Consider the following 19440-nt stretch of genomic DNA (forward strand, 5'->3'; position numbering starts at 1 on the left):
GCTGTTGCAATCTGACGTAGGGACAGAAACCATTGGCCTACGGGTTGATCCCTTATGGTATTACAGAAATGTACATTTCTTCTGATCGCTTATGATTTTTCTAAGCTGATTTTACCATATTGGTGCACTTTTGTGAAGCAGAAAAAAAAAACCTCAAAACCACCGTCCATGTCATCGAGATGGAAAGATTTGCCATCGCGCAGATGGGACACATTAATCAGTGGATTTTCCACATTTCAGCTCAATGATCTCATATTTGTGAACCTTTGTTTGAGAAGATTAGGATTAGAACAAACAATTTACCTTTTTAGTATGAAATCCTTTTTTTTTCCAGTTAAATCAACAAACTGAAACAAGTTTCATTGACAGATTTAAAAAAAAAAAAACACATCAAACCTGTTGCCACAAAGTTATCAAGAACATATTGTTCCATTGAGATCAAGTATAAAAGACGGTAATCAAACAAAAATTCAACAAAAGAAAAGTGGATGTTTGGGCCTACCTTGTCAGCCACCCCAATCTTCAACGGGCGGATGTCGGCTGCTGCCTGTGAGACGTCACCGTGTTGAAAAGACTGACTTTATACGCCGACAAAAGTATCCGTTATAACTGAGCTACAACAAGCTGAACCTCACAGCAACGCAGGAAGGAAAAGTGCCAGATAATTAGGCCATCACAGATGTAAAAAATACAGAAGCAGCCGCTGAAAGACAGTCGGTCATAGGTAGAGGAGGGAAGACAGAAAGTGCGAGAAAAGGCAAAGTAAAACACATCCGCTTGTTGGAGTGTGGAGGTGTGACAGATCTGCTGCTCGCCTCCCCCACAGCAGCTGTGTTTCATACAATACGGCTGCTTTTTTAATCTCTCTTCACAGTTTGGATCTTTTTGGGTGTGCTTCTGACAGCTGGTGCTCACTAAGATGTTTAGACACAAAAACAGCAGTGCAAGTGAAGCAAAAATCACACTACTGACTAGCTGAGCTAAAATGTTTTTACAAATATGTCATATGAAATTATCTTTTTGTCTGCATGTTTGTCAAAGACATAAGTAAAACGGATGTCTTATCATTTAATTTCAGGAGTTTACTTTGTGTTCAACATCCTGCATTTTTAGAGCGGATAGATCGCCACTGATTGTTTCTCTGAACAGAGATTACTGTAGAAATATAGTAAAATCTGAAATTTATTGCTGCATTATTATATTTGCAAGAGCTGTAAAAAAGGGCATTTTTAGAGCTTTCTTGGTATGAGTTAAGTTTGAAACATACGGATAAGAAATTATTCATACACCTGGCAGATCAATTTTTTTAAGTAATCTTTTAATATCAACATGTTTCTTCTGACTTATTACCAAAGATAAACAATAGAAATATCAATAAAAACATGCAAAATATCTCCTGGCGATAATAAGGTTTGAATTGCTGTAATGCCAATAATGATTTTTGTATTGATTATTGAGAAAAGTTTAAGTAACTTTTGACATTAAATTAAAATGTAAATGAAACAGATATCTAGTTTCAAACTCGATTTAAAATTGATTTTTATCATATTCTGAGAGACATCTATTTACTTTGCTATCAGATAAAAGCTTCTTGGTCGAAAAGTATTGAAATCTAAAAGATAAGGGTATGAATAATTTTGGGCTTAATTGTATCATTAGGTCAAACCAGGACTAGGTTACTGTTCAGCAAATTTGTATGTTCATTTTAGAAATTTCTCTACAAATAAGGGCTTTCCAAGTCTTCTAAAAGAAAAAAAAAACAGGCCCTTTATTCATCCATTAGTTGAGATCAATGGTTCTTAAAGATCAGTTCCAGTTTAACCCAGACCAGAAAAATTCTCAGTGACCAGACAAACTACTATTAGCAGTACAATGTGTCTGTGTCTGATATGCTTCACTTTCACACACACAGTAGCAACATGTTTCCTAAAGATGGTTGCATAATTTTGTGTCTAAAAAAGACTGAACACAAATCATCACAACTTCAAGGAAATCTCCTGTTTTTACTGCAGCTGCCACTAAGCTGGCAGCCATATTGGATTTTGAGCCTGTGTTGGTTTGAAACCTTTCACTTTCCCAGCAAGAAAGCAAGAAGTGTCCTGTTAATGTTTTTAAATAAAAACTAACAAATAAAATTTTCTGAGACTAACTAGTTAATTGAGCTGTGTCTTTCAGTGCAGTTAGACTGATTTTGTTTCACTTTTTCTTTTTTCTTTTTTGATACAACAAAACAAACTGAAAAACTCAAGTCAAGCTGCAGAGCTGTTTGCAAATACAATACCTGTCGTAATGGTGAAATATTTGAAAAACGTGATAGGTACTAAAGCAATACATGTTTTAAAAAGTTTAAGAGCAGATGATTAGACATTAGATTACATTTTGACAGCTCAATAGTTTTAGATTTTAGTGTTCCCACCAAGTCACAGAATGGAAAAGTTTTTTTGCAGAATGAGTTTTGTTGGGGGCTGGGTGTGTCTTTGGTTGTGTGTGGGGCAGTAAAAGGATCAGCTCAAACTCATAGCAATAACCGCTCAAGCAGTAACTCAAACACAAACATGTATTCGTACCTGTGTTCTCATCTCATTGATCCACTTCTCTATGAAACTTTAAAAAAAAACAAAAACAACTTTGCTCTTTTTTGTCATGTAGACTAAAACATCAAACTTTCTGAGTATATCTGAAGGATAAATAAAGACAAGAGCTGACAAACTAAGCAGGAATAAAAACTATTTTCATGATCGCCTAGTTTTGAAAGGAACGGCATTCCTTCTCTTTCTCTGGGATTTAATATGTTGTGGCTAAGACTCCAATAAAATGTCTTCATTATTCCAGCATGCAAGCATATAATAAATAAGAGAAACTAGAGGACTTGAGTCTACAATAAAACCACATTATTTTCCATTTCAGATGGGGATCTTCAATGAGTCACACTTTACAGGTGTTAGGAAGCCTACTTTAAAAATATCTGATTTACCAGGGGAAAAAGTGAGTGAAGAAAAGTAAAAAAACAAAAAAAACAAATGTTTGAGTTACTGATTTCAGGCCACTTCTGTGTTTCCATCTGAGTGTTAGTGGTCAAACTGCGTCTATTAATGCCAGCGGTAAATTTTAATAGTGGAAGAAGCTGTAAACTACTGGGGGGGGGAAGCACTGTCATGTCAAATTATATTCTATAAATGGCATCCAACCTTTTAATGCTACATAATAAATAGTTTGTTGTTCCAGTAATATAGACTTGGTGCATCTTTTACGCTATGTGTAAAAGGTCCAGAAAACAATCAAAACAGGACTGAAAATGCATATCTGGGTGCCGTTTTTCCTCTCCTTAATATTGTTCGTCTCAGTTATATGTTTCAAAGAGGGAGACAAGTTGCAGCACAATTAGATTGTGAAACTGTCATTGAAGTAAAAGAAAACTGATTTACAAAATTGCTAAATTTGTTACTTTACTGTTGTTTGTGTAAAGGTGAATTACTGTCATCTACTGGATTATTGAGGTACTTCACAAAGAGCGCTGTATTTATATTAAAGCCGAATATCAAGTCCTAAAGTTAATTAACACTTTTACTTAAAGTGTGTATGAAAAGTAACCGTGAACATTACATGTACAAGTTAAAATCACTAGGAAGTGTCATTTTCCTGTGAGTTCATGCAGTAGTCGCTATAATGCTCTTGCAGCACACAATGAGATGTCTTTGCTATCCTCAGTTTTCCTGACATCTGTCACATTTTAAATTACATACCTCAATGTAGAACTTTAATAATGTACTTTGCAAATTGAAAGGTTTGTATTAAGCCAAGTCAAAAAATAAAAAAAGGATTTAAAGTAACCTGGTGACTCCATAATGTCACTCTTTTTGCTGAAGATCTCAAACTGTGACCTTGTGGAGGTATATTCATTTTGTGCTCAACATCTTGCATGGTGCCAAGATTAACATGGATCCTCAATCAACTTTGCCTGTCACAACCTTTGCAAATGTTAACTTTTGCTGTAACTTTGTAACTGTTTAATTGTAGCCTTTTTCAGTCCAACTCCATTGACATCTTCTCTCGTCTTTCCCGTCTTAAAAAGTAGTTAAGGGAAATGGGCCTCCATTTCACCCAATATTTTTAATCCAGGCAAACTGAAAAGCATGTGTTACATGTATAATAATTAGGGGTTCCTATGGTAGTGGCATGGGTTTTGTTTTGTAAACTTTTAACGTGCGATCTTCATGCCATTGGAAGCAAAACTAAGATAAAGATTATTTTTTTAAATCTACTTTTAGTGTGAGACTACTGTGCTGCATGTTCTCTTGCCTTTCGCATTTAGAAAAGTAGACAAATTGGCTTTGTGTTATACTTACACCAAGGGGAAACAGGAATTCAATGATTAAAACAATATATACATTATAAATGCTTCAGTGGTATTTTTTGTTTGGAGTGCCAATAACAAAATGTACCCAAGCCAACAAGACTGGCATGGGTAAAAAAAAAATTTAAATATTTTTTTGCCTTGACTTTTTAAGCCTAAGTGAATTTTTATTTGATATTTTCAGTGGAATTTCACCATTGCATGTTTCCTCGTCTTTCCTGTTTTAAAGAGCAGCTTGGATAGAGGGTCTGTGTCACATTGTACTTATAAATAATAAGTAATTTACTACATGTAGTTTAAGTGATTTGGTAGCACCACCAACAGCTATGGGACTAACGATTTTTGCACTTTGTGTGACAAACTGCAGTAAAAGATTTCGCATCTTTACAAGGGGTGCCGATAATTGTGGAAGGCCCTGTTGCTTAACAGAAACCCTCTGAAAGAAGAATTCAATCAAACACATCCAGAAATGAAAACACATACAAGTACATTTAAACAAATAGATTTATTTCACAAACATCATGCTCTGTAAAATTTTATAGACACATTGGCTAAAAAATACATTCTTCTTTAGATTTAGTGTGCTTACAGTAATATATATATATATATATATATATATATATATATATATACAAACACCAAAGTGAACTGCTTTTAGAAAAATAAGAAGGCAATTTAACTTTTGAAAACTAAAAATAGCATCCTCTGGAAGACAGCTGGTATGACATTTGGCAAAAGACATTTTAAAAACTACAAGGAATGAGCTGGAAACGGCCGACACACCGGGTCACCTGAGATTGAGTGTTAGCAGCTAACCTTTCTCACAAATATAAAAACGTTCTGTTAAGGAGGCAGCTGCCTTCAGAAGCAACAGCAGAGATTGCTCAATCCGTTTCGTAGAGCCGGATCTGTGAAGCTTAAAACACAGCATGTGGCGTCTGTAAGACTGTAATCAAGAGGAAAAGCTCTGTCTTCTTTAAAGCCGCCGACTTTGTAAAAACCATGTAAAAGGACATAAAGTTTAAGGCATTAACTGTGTCTCAAAAACGTGTTGCATCAACACTGCAAGGGAAGCCTCCATTATGCACAAAGCATCATAGCTGATTTAAAGATGGGCAAAACATGAACAGTAGAGTTCAAACACGACTCCGTGGAGTCTGAAAACTTCAAAATCCGATCATCTAAAACATATAAGGAGGTAGAAAATACACCATAGAAAAATGTTATAATAAAATGTAAATGTAATGTCAGTAAAATTTGTCAGTAAAATGTAAACCATTTTACTGACAAATAACTTATTTCTGTTCAACAACAATGGAGTCCCTTCACATAAGGTGACAAGGATTAAAAGTATTTTCAGTAAATATATGACGTTTTGTCTTTTTAGTAGGTGCAGGACTGACGAAGAGGGGTATTTGTATCAAAGGAATACAAATATTTACTGAGCTTTTACCCACTATATAAACTGCGGCACTGAAAAACGAGAGCGAGAGATGAAGAGAGTTCTGGTTCGCAGCAGCAGAAAGCGGGTCTTTTCACTTCAAAGAGACCAACACGAGGCCTGGCTTTGGCTCGCTGAACCTGACAGAAACACACACGGGAGAAGCTATGGGTGAAGACTAACGTCTCTCTTCCTTTTGCGTGATTTCGTGTGTGTGTGTGTCGTGTGCGTGCATCCGTACCTGTAGTGCTTGTTGGTGAGGTAGTCTATGACAGCGGGCCGGATGCGGGCCACTCCCCCCTGGCTGTGGTTCCCTCTTCCTGTGATGACAGAGAGCTGAGGTTGACACAGACCCTGCTCGCACTCTGTTCACAAAGAGGCCAAAGAGAAAGAAAACACACAAGATGCAGTTAACAGGAGCACGCTCGCACCACAGCGTAGTCGAAACTGTAGAGCAGGGACTTAATATTAAGATTTAATGATTAAAAATATTCTTTTTATAACCGTATTTTATGCAAATGCAATAAATCATTCGAATTCTCTCGGTACCTTTTTGTACAGATTGCTACTCCTGAAATCTTTGTGCTATTTCAAAGGTAAAAATTTCATGATACATTTTCAAAAATTTACTTTTCTAAAATGGTTTTTCCTAAAGGAAAAAAAAAATGCAATATTTCAGATCAGTCACACGCTTTCTACTCCTTCCTACTGTCAGCTGGAAATCCCATCCAAGCTTTCAAAACACTGGTCTAACCTGCAGTTTTTTCCTGCAGGACCTGAGCCAGGTGCTCTAAGGCCTCGTTCACATGCAGCCCATGAAGGTCCAGGATGTTTCTGGGCAGCAGTGACGAGTTGACTCTTTCAAATATCTGCACCGCTGCTCTGTGATTGGCCTCACGCATCCGCTGGCCGTGCAAGTGTCCCTAAGGCAAGAGCAGATAAGAAACAGGAACTGGATAAAAATGTTACTCTCAGGTGGATAGTTCAATGATTACAAACATTTTCATTTGTGAAATATATATATATATATATATATATATATATATATATATATATATATATATATATTCGTTTACCTGCTGTGCGTAAAACGAAGCCACTTCTTTGCGGCCCTGCCTGAAAGCTTCTGCAGCCTTCGCAAAGTTCTCAAGCTGGCGCCTCCTCTGAAGGTTGGCCTCAGCCCTGAAGTCTTCGTACTCTGGATCGTCTGTATCCTGATAGTTGGAAACAGCAGACTCCAACGGCTTCTGCTTCTGTGTGGATGAAGCAAAAACAGAAGGGAGGCTTTTTATGGGATAATTTAAGGAATGAATAGGTGTAAAGTAGCTTATAATGAAATTCAATAACTTAAACCAAGACAAATAACTATAAATGTATATTTTTGTCTTCAGGGGGTTTGTTTGTTTTCTAACAAGCCTCTAAAGAGCCAAATCAAAATAAAAAAGGGGAAAGATGCTCATAAAAAGCTTTTGAATAGAAGGAATTTGCACCTTTTCCCTTTCCTTGCTGGCTGCTCTGTGCTGGTCCGACCGAGGAGCTTCCACTGCAACAACCGTCTTCACAGGTTCCTCCTCGTTGAGAAGAGAGCGTAGAAACAGCTCAGTCTGGGTCAGACTGTAACTGTGCAAATAAAAAAACATTAAAAAAAAACACATGACTTCACAGCAGTTACACAGCAGTAGCTTGGTGGAATACCGGAAATGCTGTTTGTCCTCTATGATTGTAAAACTTGATTACTAAAATAATTGTCAGTTGCAGACCTACATGAGAATAAATGGCAAGGAACATGAAGAGTAAAAGCAGCTGAACAGTGACTATGTCTTTTAAAGAGAAAGAGCCAACAGTTTACATGATGTTACCATTGCACAACAGGATGAACATAGTCTTTTCATACTTGTGATCTCTGAAAATGTCCTGTAGAAAATGCTTGTCGATTGTGGGGAAAAGTTCATAAAGTTGCTTCTCTTTCAACAACGAAGCTCCATCCCGGCGGTGGAGGTCAACGCGACTCTGTCTGGTCTGAAAGAAAGGCGGCCAGAGAGAGTTAATGGAAACGAGAAGGAACAACCGTAGGGTCACATGTCACAAACGCCTTTGTGGTGTTGTGATACCTTCTGCATGTTCGCCTGCAGAGCTTGCTCCTCTTTGATGATGTCTCTAAGAGAGACGTGTGGACGGGAGACGTTCCAGTGATCCATAAACGGGATCCGAGCGCTGGCGTCTGGCTGGCCGGCCAGTGGCATGTCGCCATTTTTGCTCGTCAGGGAACTACCCGGATGTGTCCGCTCTTGTGGAAAACGTAAGCAATTTAAAAAATCCACATTTAAGAGCCATAAAAAAACTATACTAAGCCTGCAAAAGGCTAGCAGGTACATTTTTTGTGTTTGGAGTTTGTTTGCTGCTTTAAAATAATTGCATTTTTCTGCTACTTACTTTCCTCGAGCAGCTGGAAAGACAGAGCTGCTTGTCTTTGTCTTTCCTGAAAAATAAAGTACATTTATTAAAAGGGAAACAGATGCACAATGGTAGACCTCGACAGAAGTGCTGGTGTTTTTTTTTTTTTTTTTTTTCTGCGAGATTTAATCTAACCTGGATAGTTTCTTTCCACTTTTGGTAGAGAAGTTTAGCCAGATTGAGATCCATCAGCACAGCAAAGTCATCCGCTGAACACGTGCCTAAAGGACAACCAATAAGATGCAACGGGGTTTAATGTGGCAGATACACAGAACGCTGCACATAGTTGTAGTATACATGGTTTTCATAATTATGGAATTAAAACTATGACAAAAGTGTGCATTTGCATTCATCTCCCCTCGAGTTAAAACTTTGACTGACCACAGTAAATTTACAGCTTTTACTGATATTTTTGACATTCATCTTTGCAAAGTAGATCCTGCTCAGTCAGACTGGGTGTGGAGTGTCTCTGAAAATCACATTTCAAAGATTCTCAACGGTATTTAGATCTGGGTGCTGACTGGGCTATCCTAACACATGAATATGGTTTCCTCTAAACCATTTAATTGTAACTCTTTTTGTTTTGGTCGCTGAACCCGATAGGAAGCTAATTTCCAGTATTTTACAGCAACTAGGTTTCATTGTCTGTAACTCCGTCTATATGCATGTTTCACTTTAGGGATGCTGTGTTCAAGGTCGAGTTGAATGATATCAGGAAAGCATTTATGATTTTATCAGCTAGAAACAACACATATGGCTCTTTTCTGTAGTTCAATCCATTTTTTGAGGTTTATCTCAGCAACGATAATTACACATCTGGTTGCTCAGTCATAAGCCAACCAAATGGAAAACTTTAGTTTTGGCGTGCAGAGTGTGAACGGATAGTACTCCACGTACAATAACGGATTACATTTCCTTTGATACTACAGTGACAACTGCAATTTGAAATATTGTGCAGCTCTAGTTGCAGGTGCTGCACTGTGTCAGTTTCACATGTAGGTCTTAAGTTCAGTCTTGGTCTCATCTGACCAGATAAACTTCTTCCACATGTTTAAGTAATCGCTTTCTTCTTGCCACTCTTCAATGGGGGACAAATTTGTTGAGTGCACTGATATTAGTTGTCCTGCCAACAGATTCTATTACCTGAGCTGTGGATCTCTGCAGCTCCTACAGAGTTAATATGAGCTTCTTGAATGTTTACCAGAGTACAAATGCACACCACATTTTTCATATTTTTATTATCAACATATTTCATGGGATATGAGTGCTTTTGCATGTCACGGGTATTCTTATCCTGCGGTTATTTCAGCTGAGAGTAAGCAGAACGAGCTCCCTGCATGTATATTACCTGGGTCTACTCCGACAGGGCCGAACAGCTCCGTTAGCTGCAGTGCCAGCTCTGTGGAGAGTTTCAGCTCCACGGTTTGGATGTTCAGATGTTGGCTTTGCCTCTCTGCTTTCCTCTGACTTTGTTCTCTTTCCATCTCTTCCAGCTCAGCCTGCAGAAGCCGGTTGATCTCATCCATGCTCGCGATATCGTCGGTGGTTTCAGTTTTAAAGTTTAAGATGTCTTCGCTCCCGCCCCAAGCTCCGTCTTCGAAATCAGCTTCTGCGACCAGGAGGTCGGCGTCTGAGCTGCGCTCTAGTTCGACTGCTTCAGGAGGGGGCGGTTCTGTCTGAGGAACTGGTTCTTGGTCAGAAGCTGGTTCTGATTGCTCATCGACTATAACTGAAACCGATTTCCCTCCAAATGGTATGTTGGTGTTTTTGTTACCTTCGTTTGACGCCCTTTCTGTCTCACGTGTCAACTCCTGTGCTGCTTCTTTAGCCCCAGTTTGTTCTCCTTTAGACTCACTCTCCCTTACTGGTTCCAGACATTCACCAGTATCTGAAACCTCACTCAAAGCTTCAGCTCTGCTGGACGGTTGGATGTCATCACAATCTTCATCCCGGAAGAACCTCTCTCCAGAGTCCAGCAGGAGGTTGGTGGTCCATTCCAAGTCTTGGCTGCATTTGTCATACAGATCCTCTAAGGTATCGAAACTGACTAGTTTAAAATGGCGGCTGAGGATGCGTAAGCTCTCCAGCCGATTCTGAGTCACCCCAAGCTCCTTCTCCTCCAGCTGGGTGCCCTTCTCGTGCACCACCCGGTACGGCACCTCCATGAGGCTGGATGAGTTTGCAGCAGCTGCCGTGGAGGATAGCCACGGCACAAAACGAGACGAGTTTCCTTCCAACACCCGGACGTCGCCGGAGTGTCCGCTGGCAACCACAACGGCGCCATCAGAGCCTTGGCAACGGTTGAGACGCCAGAGAAGAGCGAAGTCCTGCGGTTCTGTCTGAGAGAAGCTGCTCGTTTCTACTGAAGCAAAGGCGGTTGGTAGCTCAGGGCAGGACGGGGAGAGCAGGTCCAGATCCGGTTTCAGATCAGAACTGATCGCTTTGGCATCAGAGTTTGTGCTTTTTTTGTTGTCCGTATTTTCAGCTGCAGGATTTGAACAGTCTGAATCATTCATGGAAGAGTTGTGAGAGAAGGTGAGGGCCAACTTGCACTGCTTCCCAGATCTCCGACCCTGTCGCTGCTTTTTCTCCTGAGTGCTGCCACAACTTTCTGCTTCTGCAGATAACTCAGGCGCCGGACTTTCAGGACCCTCACTAACGTGTTTCATAATCGACTCGGCTCCCTGGGATCTGCGATTTTCTTTCAGATCTGCGTCTTTGTTTCCAACTTGATCGCTGCATACATCTGTTGACTCCAGTAGTTCTTTCCCAGTTTCTGAAGAATCAGAGATCCTTTCTGTGTTGGTATTTGCTTTGTTTTCACTCTCGACTCCTTCGCAACAGTCTGTGCTGTTACGTGAGTCGTTTGCCTTCCAGTCCTGGACGCAGTCAGGTAAGCCAGCTTTGCTCCGGTTTTGCTGCCTCTCTTCGGTTTTGTTAACTTCTTCCACCTTGCCACCTTCATCCTGTTTCTCAATCTCTTCGCCGGAGCTGGGAGAGAGAGAGCAGGATGAACTCATCTGATCTGTGACCACACCGGTCTGAATAAGGTCAAGAAGCTTCTGGAACTCAGTTATATCCGGGCCTGATGTTACGATCTCTGATTTTTCATCATTGCCCATCTCCTTTCCTTGTGTCGCTGTACCCCTCTCTCCTCTCTTCACCGGGCGCTGCTGAAGAGACTCTTCAGAGGGCCAGTCTCCAACAAAACGAAGCATCTCAGAGTTCCTCTTCTCTTCTCCTTTCCCCACCACCGTCTCCTCCTCTGCTTGCTCATCTGTTGAAGTGTCCTTGTCTGATGAGTTGGTATCTTTAACGAGGTCCGCAGCCTCTGCCTGGTCAAAACCAGACCTTTTTGATCTGTCCCTCTTCACTCTTTGTGCAATAGATTCAGAGAACGCCACAGGAACTTCATCAGAGTGGTCTTCATTCATCACAGATTCCACAATGCAATCTGGGATTCTCCCTTCTCTTTTACTGGGGTTCAGTTCAGAATCCACTTGACCCGAATAAATATCCTCTGCATCAAAAGCATCTGGCCTGCTGGATTGTTTTCCTAGCAGCTGGAGGTCGAGCGACTCGGTGGATTCACAAGAAGCTTCGTCAGGCATTCCAGCATCATCGGAGCCACTGATGGACGACACGTCGGGGAGAGAGGAATAAAGCTGAGGGTGGGAACTTTTACATTCCTCATTCAGTCTGGACCGATCTACCAGGTCTGGACAGGCCGTGTCCGCAGAGACAGGCCTACAGAAAAACAGACAAAAAAGATAGGATGGGATGTTGATGTATGAACACAAACGTACATTAATATGCTGCAAGTTTTAAAAAGATTAAATGAGATTCACAATTTATCTGCTTAAAAGAAACTGTCTTTAGTCTTCTTAATCCTTAAAGCTGCGGTCTGTAGCTTTTATACACTAGATGTTGTTTTTTTACATATTTATTAAAATCATAATGTCATAATATGAGAAAAATAATCGGTGAAAAAAAAAAAAAATCAAGCTCCTCCACCTTCTCCCAGTGCTACCATCATCGGTGCCATCTACAGAAAGCAACCAATCAGAGCCAAGAGGCAGGTCTTAGTGCTGACACTCATGCTCCTCTACCTGCTGCTCAATGTGCTAAATATGGTGCGGAAACAACTTAACGTTCCAGGAAAATTGTTTATCTGCTGTCATCGATGGCCATGCTAATGATCCTGAGCATTCGTAGCAGGCTCTGCTATCAGAAAGAAGTTGTAATGTAGCAAAGAGCAAGAGGGAGGATGTGAGCAGCATGCATGAGCATGATTGACAGCGCGAAGGTCCTCCTCCTGGCTCTGAATGGTCATTTCTGACCGAGTTGTGCATTTCTGCAAATGGCAACAGGACCACAGAAGGAAGGCAGAGGAGCTCAGTTTTTTTTTAAAATGTGTCTTAAGCTGTACTTTTAAGACATAATGACAGTTTTAACAAATATGTGAGAAAACATATTGTTCATAATATACATAGTGCAGCTTTAAGCTTTTTCACATTTGTTTTCAATCTATTTTATTGGGACTTTATGTAATAAACTATTTCACAGTGATTTGTGAAAAAAAGTTGTGCATTTGTATTGCATCATTTTTACTCTGGTCATCCTGGATAAATGTGTGACCAATTATCCTTATAAATCTTAGTCATTAAATAAAGTCCATATGTCTGTAATTTAATCTCAGTATAAATCCAACTGATCCATGAGGGCCTCAGGGTATTTTAGAGAACACAAGTGAACAAACAGAATCATAAAGACTGAGGAACATAGCACACAGGTCAGAGAACAGATGTGGAGAAGTTCAAAGCAGGATTTGGTTTTGAAAATTACCAAAAGTTTGAACTTTCTCATAGAGCTCAGTTCCCATCTGAAAATGAAGAGGGGATGGCCCAACTATAAGCCTGCCAAGACATGACTGTCCTAAACTGACAGCGTGGACAAGAAGAGCCATTGTCAGAGAAGCAGCCAAGGGGTCCATGGCGACTCTGGAGATCCACAGCTCCGGTGGGAGAATTTGCCAACAGGGAAAATATTTGTCATGCATTTGAGTTCGGACTTAATGGCAGAGCTTAAAGAAAGCCATAAGAAACCCTGCCTGCAGCTTGGCTACAAGCCATTTATTGGAACAAAGCAAACACATGGGAAACCGAAATGTCATATCAGGTCTATATGTAAAGCTTTGTTTTACAGAAAACTAATTTTACACTTTATTTTGAACACACCATCTCCACTCCAATGCTGGAAGACTGGAGTGGGTGCTCATCTTACAAAAAGACATAAAACCAGAACTAAAGAGGAAGGACTGGGCTCAATTAAATCTTTTTAAAACCATCAATTCCTTTTCACTTTGCAATGCTACATTGAACAGGCTTGTCACATAAAATGTCTTGAAATGTGTGGCTATAATGTGACATAAGTGCAAAGTGATTTTTTTCTAAAGTAGATCTTAAGTCAAAATACTTGTTCCTTATTATTCTGAGGAAACAACAACTAACAAGTTATTAACTCATGTTCCAATCCACAATGAAAGAATATAACTTCAACGTCACATTACTTTCAAGCCAAAGCATTTTGAAGCATTTTGAATAATTACTCACAGCGAGTGGCAGTTCTCCTGCAGAAGAAACGGTTTAAACTCAGGCATGTGTGAGCTCATAATTGACTGAACCGTGACAAAGCGCTCGTATCCATTCAGCATCCGGCGAATTGTTTCAGCAGGTACGTTATGGGTGGTACGCCTGCAAATTAACACACACACAGATAGCAAAATTACAGAACATTCAGTGTTTCCCCCAGAAAACTTTCTAAGCCTGAAGCTCAGAGCTAGGTCAGTCATCTAGCCTCCCGCCATGATTTTGAGTTAAAAAAAAATGTTTAAAGTTGACAGGAAATTTGAAAACATCATTTGATGGTTATGCATTTTAGGAAGACTTGAGGATTAATACCTAAACACCAACTAAAAAGTTTAAAAAAGGCAATCATTTAAAAAAAAAAAAGACTTAATAAATTAACAATGCCAAGCCTGGTGGGGTCACAAGTAAAGCCTGGTGGCCCACCAGGCTTATAATACACTGAAGGAAACCCTGACATTGTTCTAAATGACAGACGTCCTACTGTCTCTTACCTCTCCAGCTCTCTGGGCTTGGATTTCCACCAAGTGTCCGGCTCTTTGAACAACACCTTATAGCCGTGTTTCAGCGCCTAAAGCAGACAGCACACTGCTGATTATCTGACGTTTATGACACAGTTGTAAGTAATCCATTATTTATAAGCTTTTGTTATAATCAACTCTCCCACCTTGCGTAACCTCTTTGTCACAATGCAGTGACTGTTTGTGAATAAAAAGAACAGTTTTACTAGCTTCTTTGCAAGCTAACCGACCTGAACCACGTAGGGTTTCATCTCCCATCCCTGCATGTTGGTGTTATCAATGATGATGGGGTTGATGCCACGCTCAAAACTCTCCCTGGCTGTGAAACACAATTTCCATTTGCAAAACAGGAAAAATAGAAACTAGGGTTAAAAAAAACAAAAAAAAAAAACAGCTCACATTCAATCAAAAGACGTACAAAGTGTTGTACTTTATATTAAAGTGCATGTGAATGTTGACCTTGTTTATGGTTCCACTCGTGGGCCTCCCCCAGGACCATGGGGTCAAACTGGTACCTTCCACCACGGCTGAAATAGTCATCAGTGCTAAGAACGACTCCGCCCGGGTTATGCTGCAACAAGGCCCTGCAAAGACGCACGTAGCCATGACTGATGCAACATTCAAGTGACTCCTGCAGCAGAAATTCACCAATTCACCAGTCCAAGTAAGCAGCTAAGCTGGTGTGTGTTTTGCTGATAATATCAATCTTAGTCACTTCTGGGTTCAGACAGGGGTTCAGCAAAAGCCAAAACTGTACAAAAGATATATACATTTTAAGTTTACTATATTTGTCTGCAAATATGTTCTACCCAGAACTTCATAGTTTCAGCTTCAGGCTTCAACTGTCTGAAAAAATCTCCTGTTAATCAATTTTTACTGCCCAATTTTTAAATCAGTTAATCCAGCAAAAAGGATGGTTAAGGTAACCTTCTATACCAGCTAATGTAACCTCACATACTCAAGAAGGTATAGGAGGTGAGGTCATCCAACGCTTGAGTCAGTAAATTCCTGGATTGTCTCACTACATTGCTCTGCCTGTAGGTTATGTCTGACTGAATAATTGTCCCTGCTTGAGCCCTGATGGTTCTAGAAGATAGTTTTCTTCTTGTCACCAGTTTTTCCACTGAGTTTTCTGAAGAACAGGCTTTGTTCCAGAAAGCCAGAAAAACAGAGGTGAAGAAAATCAGCTTTATGTCCCCTGATAGCAAGGGAACTTGTAGGTTAAAATAAATAAATCTGTCATTTTTTTAAATTCTCATCTGAGGTGCCAAAAAAGCAAGAAATCTATGTTTAACTGAAGTTATAATGTGAGAATCTGATTTATTGGTACAGAGCACAAGAGGCAAGACAATACACTGTCATAGTTTTAGTTAATAGCTCTGAGTCAATAGCAGTAATTACAAAAAAAAAACACACACGTACAACTACGGTGACTACAGTCAGAGTATCACAGCATGTTTACCTTGCCAGGGTCGACTTGCCAGAGCCTGGAGCACCACGAAGCAACACAAGCACCTTTCCTTGCAACTGCAGCCTGCTGTGGAGAGTAGGGGCTGGAAGGGCCCAAGACTTGGGGACAGCAGAAGGTTTGAGAGGTGACTGACTGATGGGGCCCGTGTTCAGCCAAGGGGAGGCAAGTCTGGAAGGGCTGAGCCAACAGGAGGGTCCCTGAGCCACGGGGGTGATAAAGGCCGGCCTCTGGCTTCCTTGGACCTGAGGGCAGAACGCTGGTGCACCCAAGTTCCAGGATGATGACCCATAGCCATGTGGGTTGCTATTTAGTAAACTCGCTTTGGATCTTGCTCCGGTGGCTAATGAATCCGAGTACGTGGGTGCGGTCCATTCTGGAGCAGTCTTAGGCGTTTCCTGCTTTTTATACACCTGGAAAGCAGAGGGACGTCCCGACGCTGCTAGGTCCAAAGGGGGCTTAGACTTGTCTGTAGAGCTTTCTGTTGTCAGGTGTGTAAAATCCAGCACGTCCTGCAGTGTCTCCAGGACTTCATCTCCCCATGTGCTGAGCTGGTTCAGGGGAGAGGAAACTCCAGACCGATCCTCCACCTGTCCGCCCGACAGGGACGGCTGGGTGGGAAAGCGCTCCTTGGATGCAGCTTCCACGCTGCTCTGAAGCAGCTCAGGCAGCGCCTGCTGAGGAAGAGGAGGAGGAGGGAATAAAGGGAGAGACGATGACACGTTGCCAGGCGCCTCGTCCTTGACATCTCGCTGCTCGGTTAGCGTCTCCAGCTCTCGATCGATGAGCAGGTCCAGGTCCTCCGTCAGCAGGTTTGCAGACGGAGGGGAGGAGGAGTGATGTGCCGTCCCACCGAAGGGATGTCCATCGGGATTCGGTTGGGAAAAATGATGCGGGCTGAGCAACGCTGCAGCCGTGCGCTCGAAGCCAGAGACAGGAGGAGGTTGTGGGGTCACGCCTTCAGCTGCACCAGACAGCTCCAGCAGAGAGTCCATTGCATTTTCGACTAAGGCAGACGCGGATACAAATATTAGTGAAGGAGTAAATGTTGACTCCAGTTGCTAAATAACACAAACAATAAAACTTGTGCTCTTATTCCCAACTCTACCCAATTTATTTGGAAACACTGTACACCAAACGCAAATGCTACCAAATTAGTATGTTAGAGAATAACCTTATTGCTGCAATTTATTTCAACCAATTGCCTTCCTAAACCTTTCATCCTGAGTGCTACTGATTAGATAAAACTGTAAAGTGCAGTCACTTTGCAGTGACAAAAGAATTACATTTGATTCTACATAGGATATAAGGATTTCCTGTTGCTTTTAATTAAAAAAAACAAACAAGTTGTGTTAAATGCAGGTAAACTTTGCCCTGATCATTGACTTGCTGGTCAGAAATTAAATTATCAGCTCTTCCAATCTGTTAATTAACCTCCACCACACCACCTCTCTTTGCTCTACAGGTTTTTATTATGTTAAGAAGAGTCAGTGTCCTGTTTATAGTATTAATAATGTGTTATGATTGCTATGTCACAAAATATTGTGTAAAAATGTTCAAGTCCATCTTGTCTTTACCTGGAATACCCATGCCTAAGAAAGAAAAATAAAATTTAAATGGCTCAGATCAGTATCAAAGTGTTTACATTTGATAGAAAACAGAAATTTGCCACAAAATTCTGATGTTTGTCTCTAGTTAAATGTACAGTCCACAACGATCAAGAATAGACAACGTTAAACAGAGTTCAGTGTTGTTGTTGTTGTTATACTTAATAGTCAATGGTCTGAAGATCCCAAACAGAATGATGCCCAAGCCCCCATAAGACCTTGGGCATAATATTTACAAGTAAATTCTGCTTAATAAACACTAAATATTGCTTTTGGCGGACTGTCAAGATGCGGCATTCATATTCTAGTGACGCGGTAGTATTTATGTAGCTTCTAGAGGCAACAGGTGGAAGAGGGAGCATGGGTTTAATGAACTTACTGCAGCTGGAGTTTAGGCTGTAATTTATTACATTACTGACCTTGTACTATCATGAGAAAGGACCAGTTAGTAATGTTGTGTTTGTACGCTTCAACCTACCACTACTACTACTTAAGTCTTAATCGGCAAGCTAACTGGTTAGCCCAGTTACAACCTGAACCAGCAGGTCGGACAGCGAAGTTTCCGTGTGTTTTTAGTACCTTTAAAGTCGCACTCAGAGAGCACGATGTGTATAACCTCTGGGTCCAGATGTGAAAACATCTCTTGCATTCTTTTAAGGATGTTCTCCTTTTCGGCGCTGCTCTGGTGGAAGTCATATCTCTGAGGTGGTGGGTAGCCCGCGGGTCGTCCTCCCTCGGGTGGCCCGTTGGGCTGCCTGGCTGGGCTCTGGCCGTTTTTCTTTTTCCGAGGCATACCTTAGCCGAGCTACTGCCACCGACTGCTCTCATTAGCTGCTAGAACACCTAACGAGAGATGGGGGAGTCACAGGAGACAGGCTCGAAGGTGAAAACATGCTACAGCCATATCCACTGGAGTGCAGACATTCAAGGTTTTGGTCCCCAACAGCACTCCAAGTGGTGGAAGTAGCTACGTCGGAAATGACAACTTCTTGGGTGCATGTCTGGAATGGCTGTAAAATAGTGACTTCAAAATAAAAGCTGGTCTCGCCTTTCTTTTCTTTCCTGTCGTCGCTCAGCGTGTAAGGGACCAAGAAGCCACTAAAACATTCAATAAAAACTACAGTGACAAATATGTCCGTCACTGGAAGTGGAAAAACATCGTCAGTGAACAATTGAGAACCCCTCCTAAATGGGTTCTTCTAAAACAAAGAGCATATGATTTAAAAAAGGTTATTACCACAAATGCAAAATATGCATTCCATAAAGTACATGACAAATCACGTCATTGGATGCATTCAATAACAGTCAGCCGGGGAATAACCCGGGGGCGTTTCATTCCTTTTACCCGGGAAACAAGATTCAAGTGTCTCATTCTTCTTTAAAATAATTTAACCAAACAAAATAGCTTACAGATTACTCATTATAATGAATACAGAAATACATACATAGGGTTTTATGAGTTGTGTTTTATTTTGGTTTGCAGATTTAGTTGACTTGTGTGTCATTCTATTATTGTTAAAGTTTGGCAAATATAAACTACTAAAACGATTAATTAAAATTATTTGTATACTTGAATGACGCCAACTTGCCACTTAAAACATGGTTTCAACATATTGATAATCTGAGACAGTATTTCCCTTTTCTTATAGTTTATAGACAACTTTGTTTACGCTTCACATCGCCGATCTCGAGGGTGGATATAAACGGGGTACGAAAATGATGCGCACCCCTTAGTATTAAAAATGGCTGTCGCCAGTGGATGGCGCTGTTTTCACAAAACATAATTTTAATGCCACTTGACTCAATAGTTTTAGTAGTAGCAACACTGGTGAGAAAAAAATTTACCTGGAACTTGTGGTTACCCTTAGTTGTGACTGAAATACGTTCATTTAGACTTTATAATTTTATATAAACAGAAAGACGCATATCAAAAAAGAGTCCAGACAAGCG

The 19440-nt window shown here is 40.6% G+C and overlaps 2 protein-coding genes and 1 long non-coding RNA gene across 3 annotated transcripts in view; 1 reads left to right on the plus strand and 2 right to left on the minus strand.

Moving 5' to 3' along the window:
• Positions 1-832, minus strand: part of rhoh (ras homolog family member H) — a 3414-nt gene extending 2582 nt beyond the window's left edge. The window contains exon 1 of the mRNA XM_015032347.1: positions 503-832. The gene's annotated coding sequence lies outside the window, so the exon portion shown is untranslated. The remainder of the gene's footprint in view (positions 1-502) is intronic.
• The window catches only part of LOC106947381 (uncharacterized), a 14297-nt gene extending 4465 nt beyond the window's left edge, over positions 1-9832 (plus strand). The window contains exons 3-4 of the long non-coding RNA XR_001424974.1: positions 2908-2985; positions 9743-9832. This is a non-coding gene — a long non-coding RNA (uncharacterized LOC106947381). The remainder of the gene's footprint in view (positions 1-2907; positions 2986-9742) is intronic.
• Positions 4981-18496, minus strand: n4bp2 (NEDD4 binding protein 2). Its single transcript, XM_015032344.1, has 16 exons — positions 18070-18496; positions 15878-16889; positions 14875-14999; positions 14646-14734; positions 14389-14465; positions 13862-14002; positions 9598-11996; positions 8385-8470; positions 8229-8274; positions 7907-8082; positions 7690-7814; positions 7286-7415; positions 6872-7048; positions 6550-6718; positions 6037-6160; positions 4981-5935 (listed from the first exon to the last, which is right to left on the minus strand). The coding sequence occupies exons 1-16, from the start codon at positions 18281-18283 to the stop codon at positions 5890-5892; spliced, it is 5136 nt and encodes a 1711-aa protein (XP_014887830.1). The 5' UTR covers positions 18284-18496; the 3' UTR covers positions 4981-5889.
• Positions 18497-19440: the final 944 nt, after the last annotated feature.

This window comes from Poecilia latipinna, unplaced genomic scaffold, assembly GCF_001443285.1.
Source record: "Poecilia latipinna isolate Pla-1442-1.1 unplaced genomic scaffold, P_latipinna-1.0 Scaffold237, whole genome shotgun sequence".
Lineage (NCBI taxonomy): Eukaryota > Metazoa > Chordata > Actinopteri > Cyprinodontiformes > Poeciliidae > Poecilia > Poecilia latipinna.

What these genes read in the sequence shown, in the direction of transcription:
- n4bp2 (XM_015032344.1), bottom strand. Translation starts at nt 18,283, where the DNA reads ATGCCTCGGAAAAAGAAAAACGGCCAGAGCCCAGCCAGGCAGCCCAAC. An exon ending in AGTGGAAAGAAACTATCCAG is followed by an intron (nt 8,275 to 8,384) that starts GTTAGATTAAAT and finishes TTTATTTTTCAG; the next exon opens with GAAAGACAAAGACAAGCAGC. An exon ending in CTCACCAACAAGCACTACAG is followed by an intron (nt 5,936 to 6,036) that starts GTACGGATGCAC and finishes TGTTTCTGTCAG; the next exon opens with GTTCAGCGAGCCAAAGCCAG.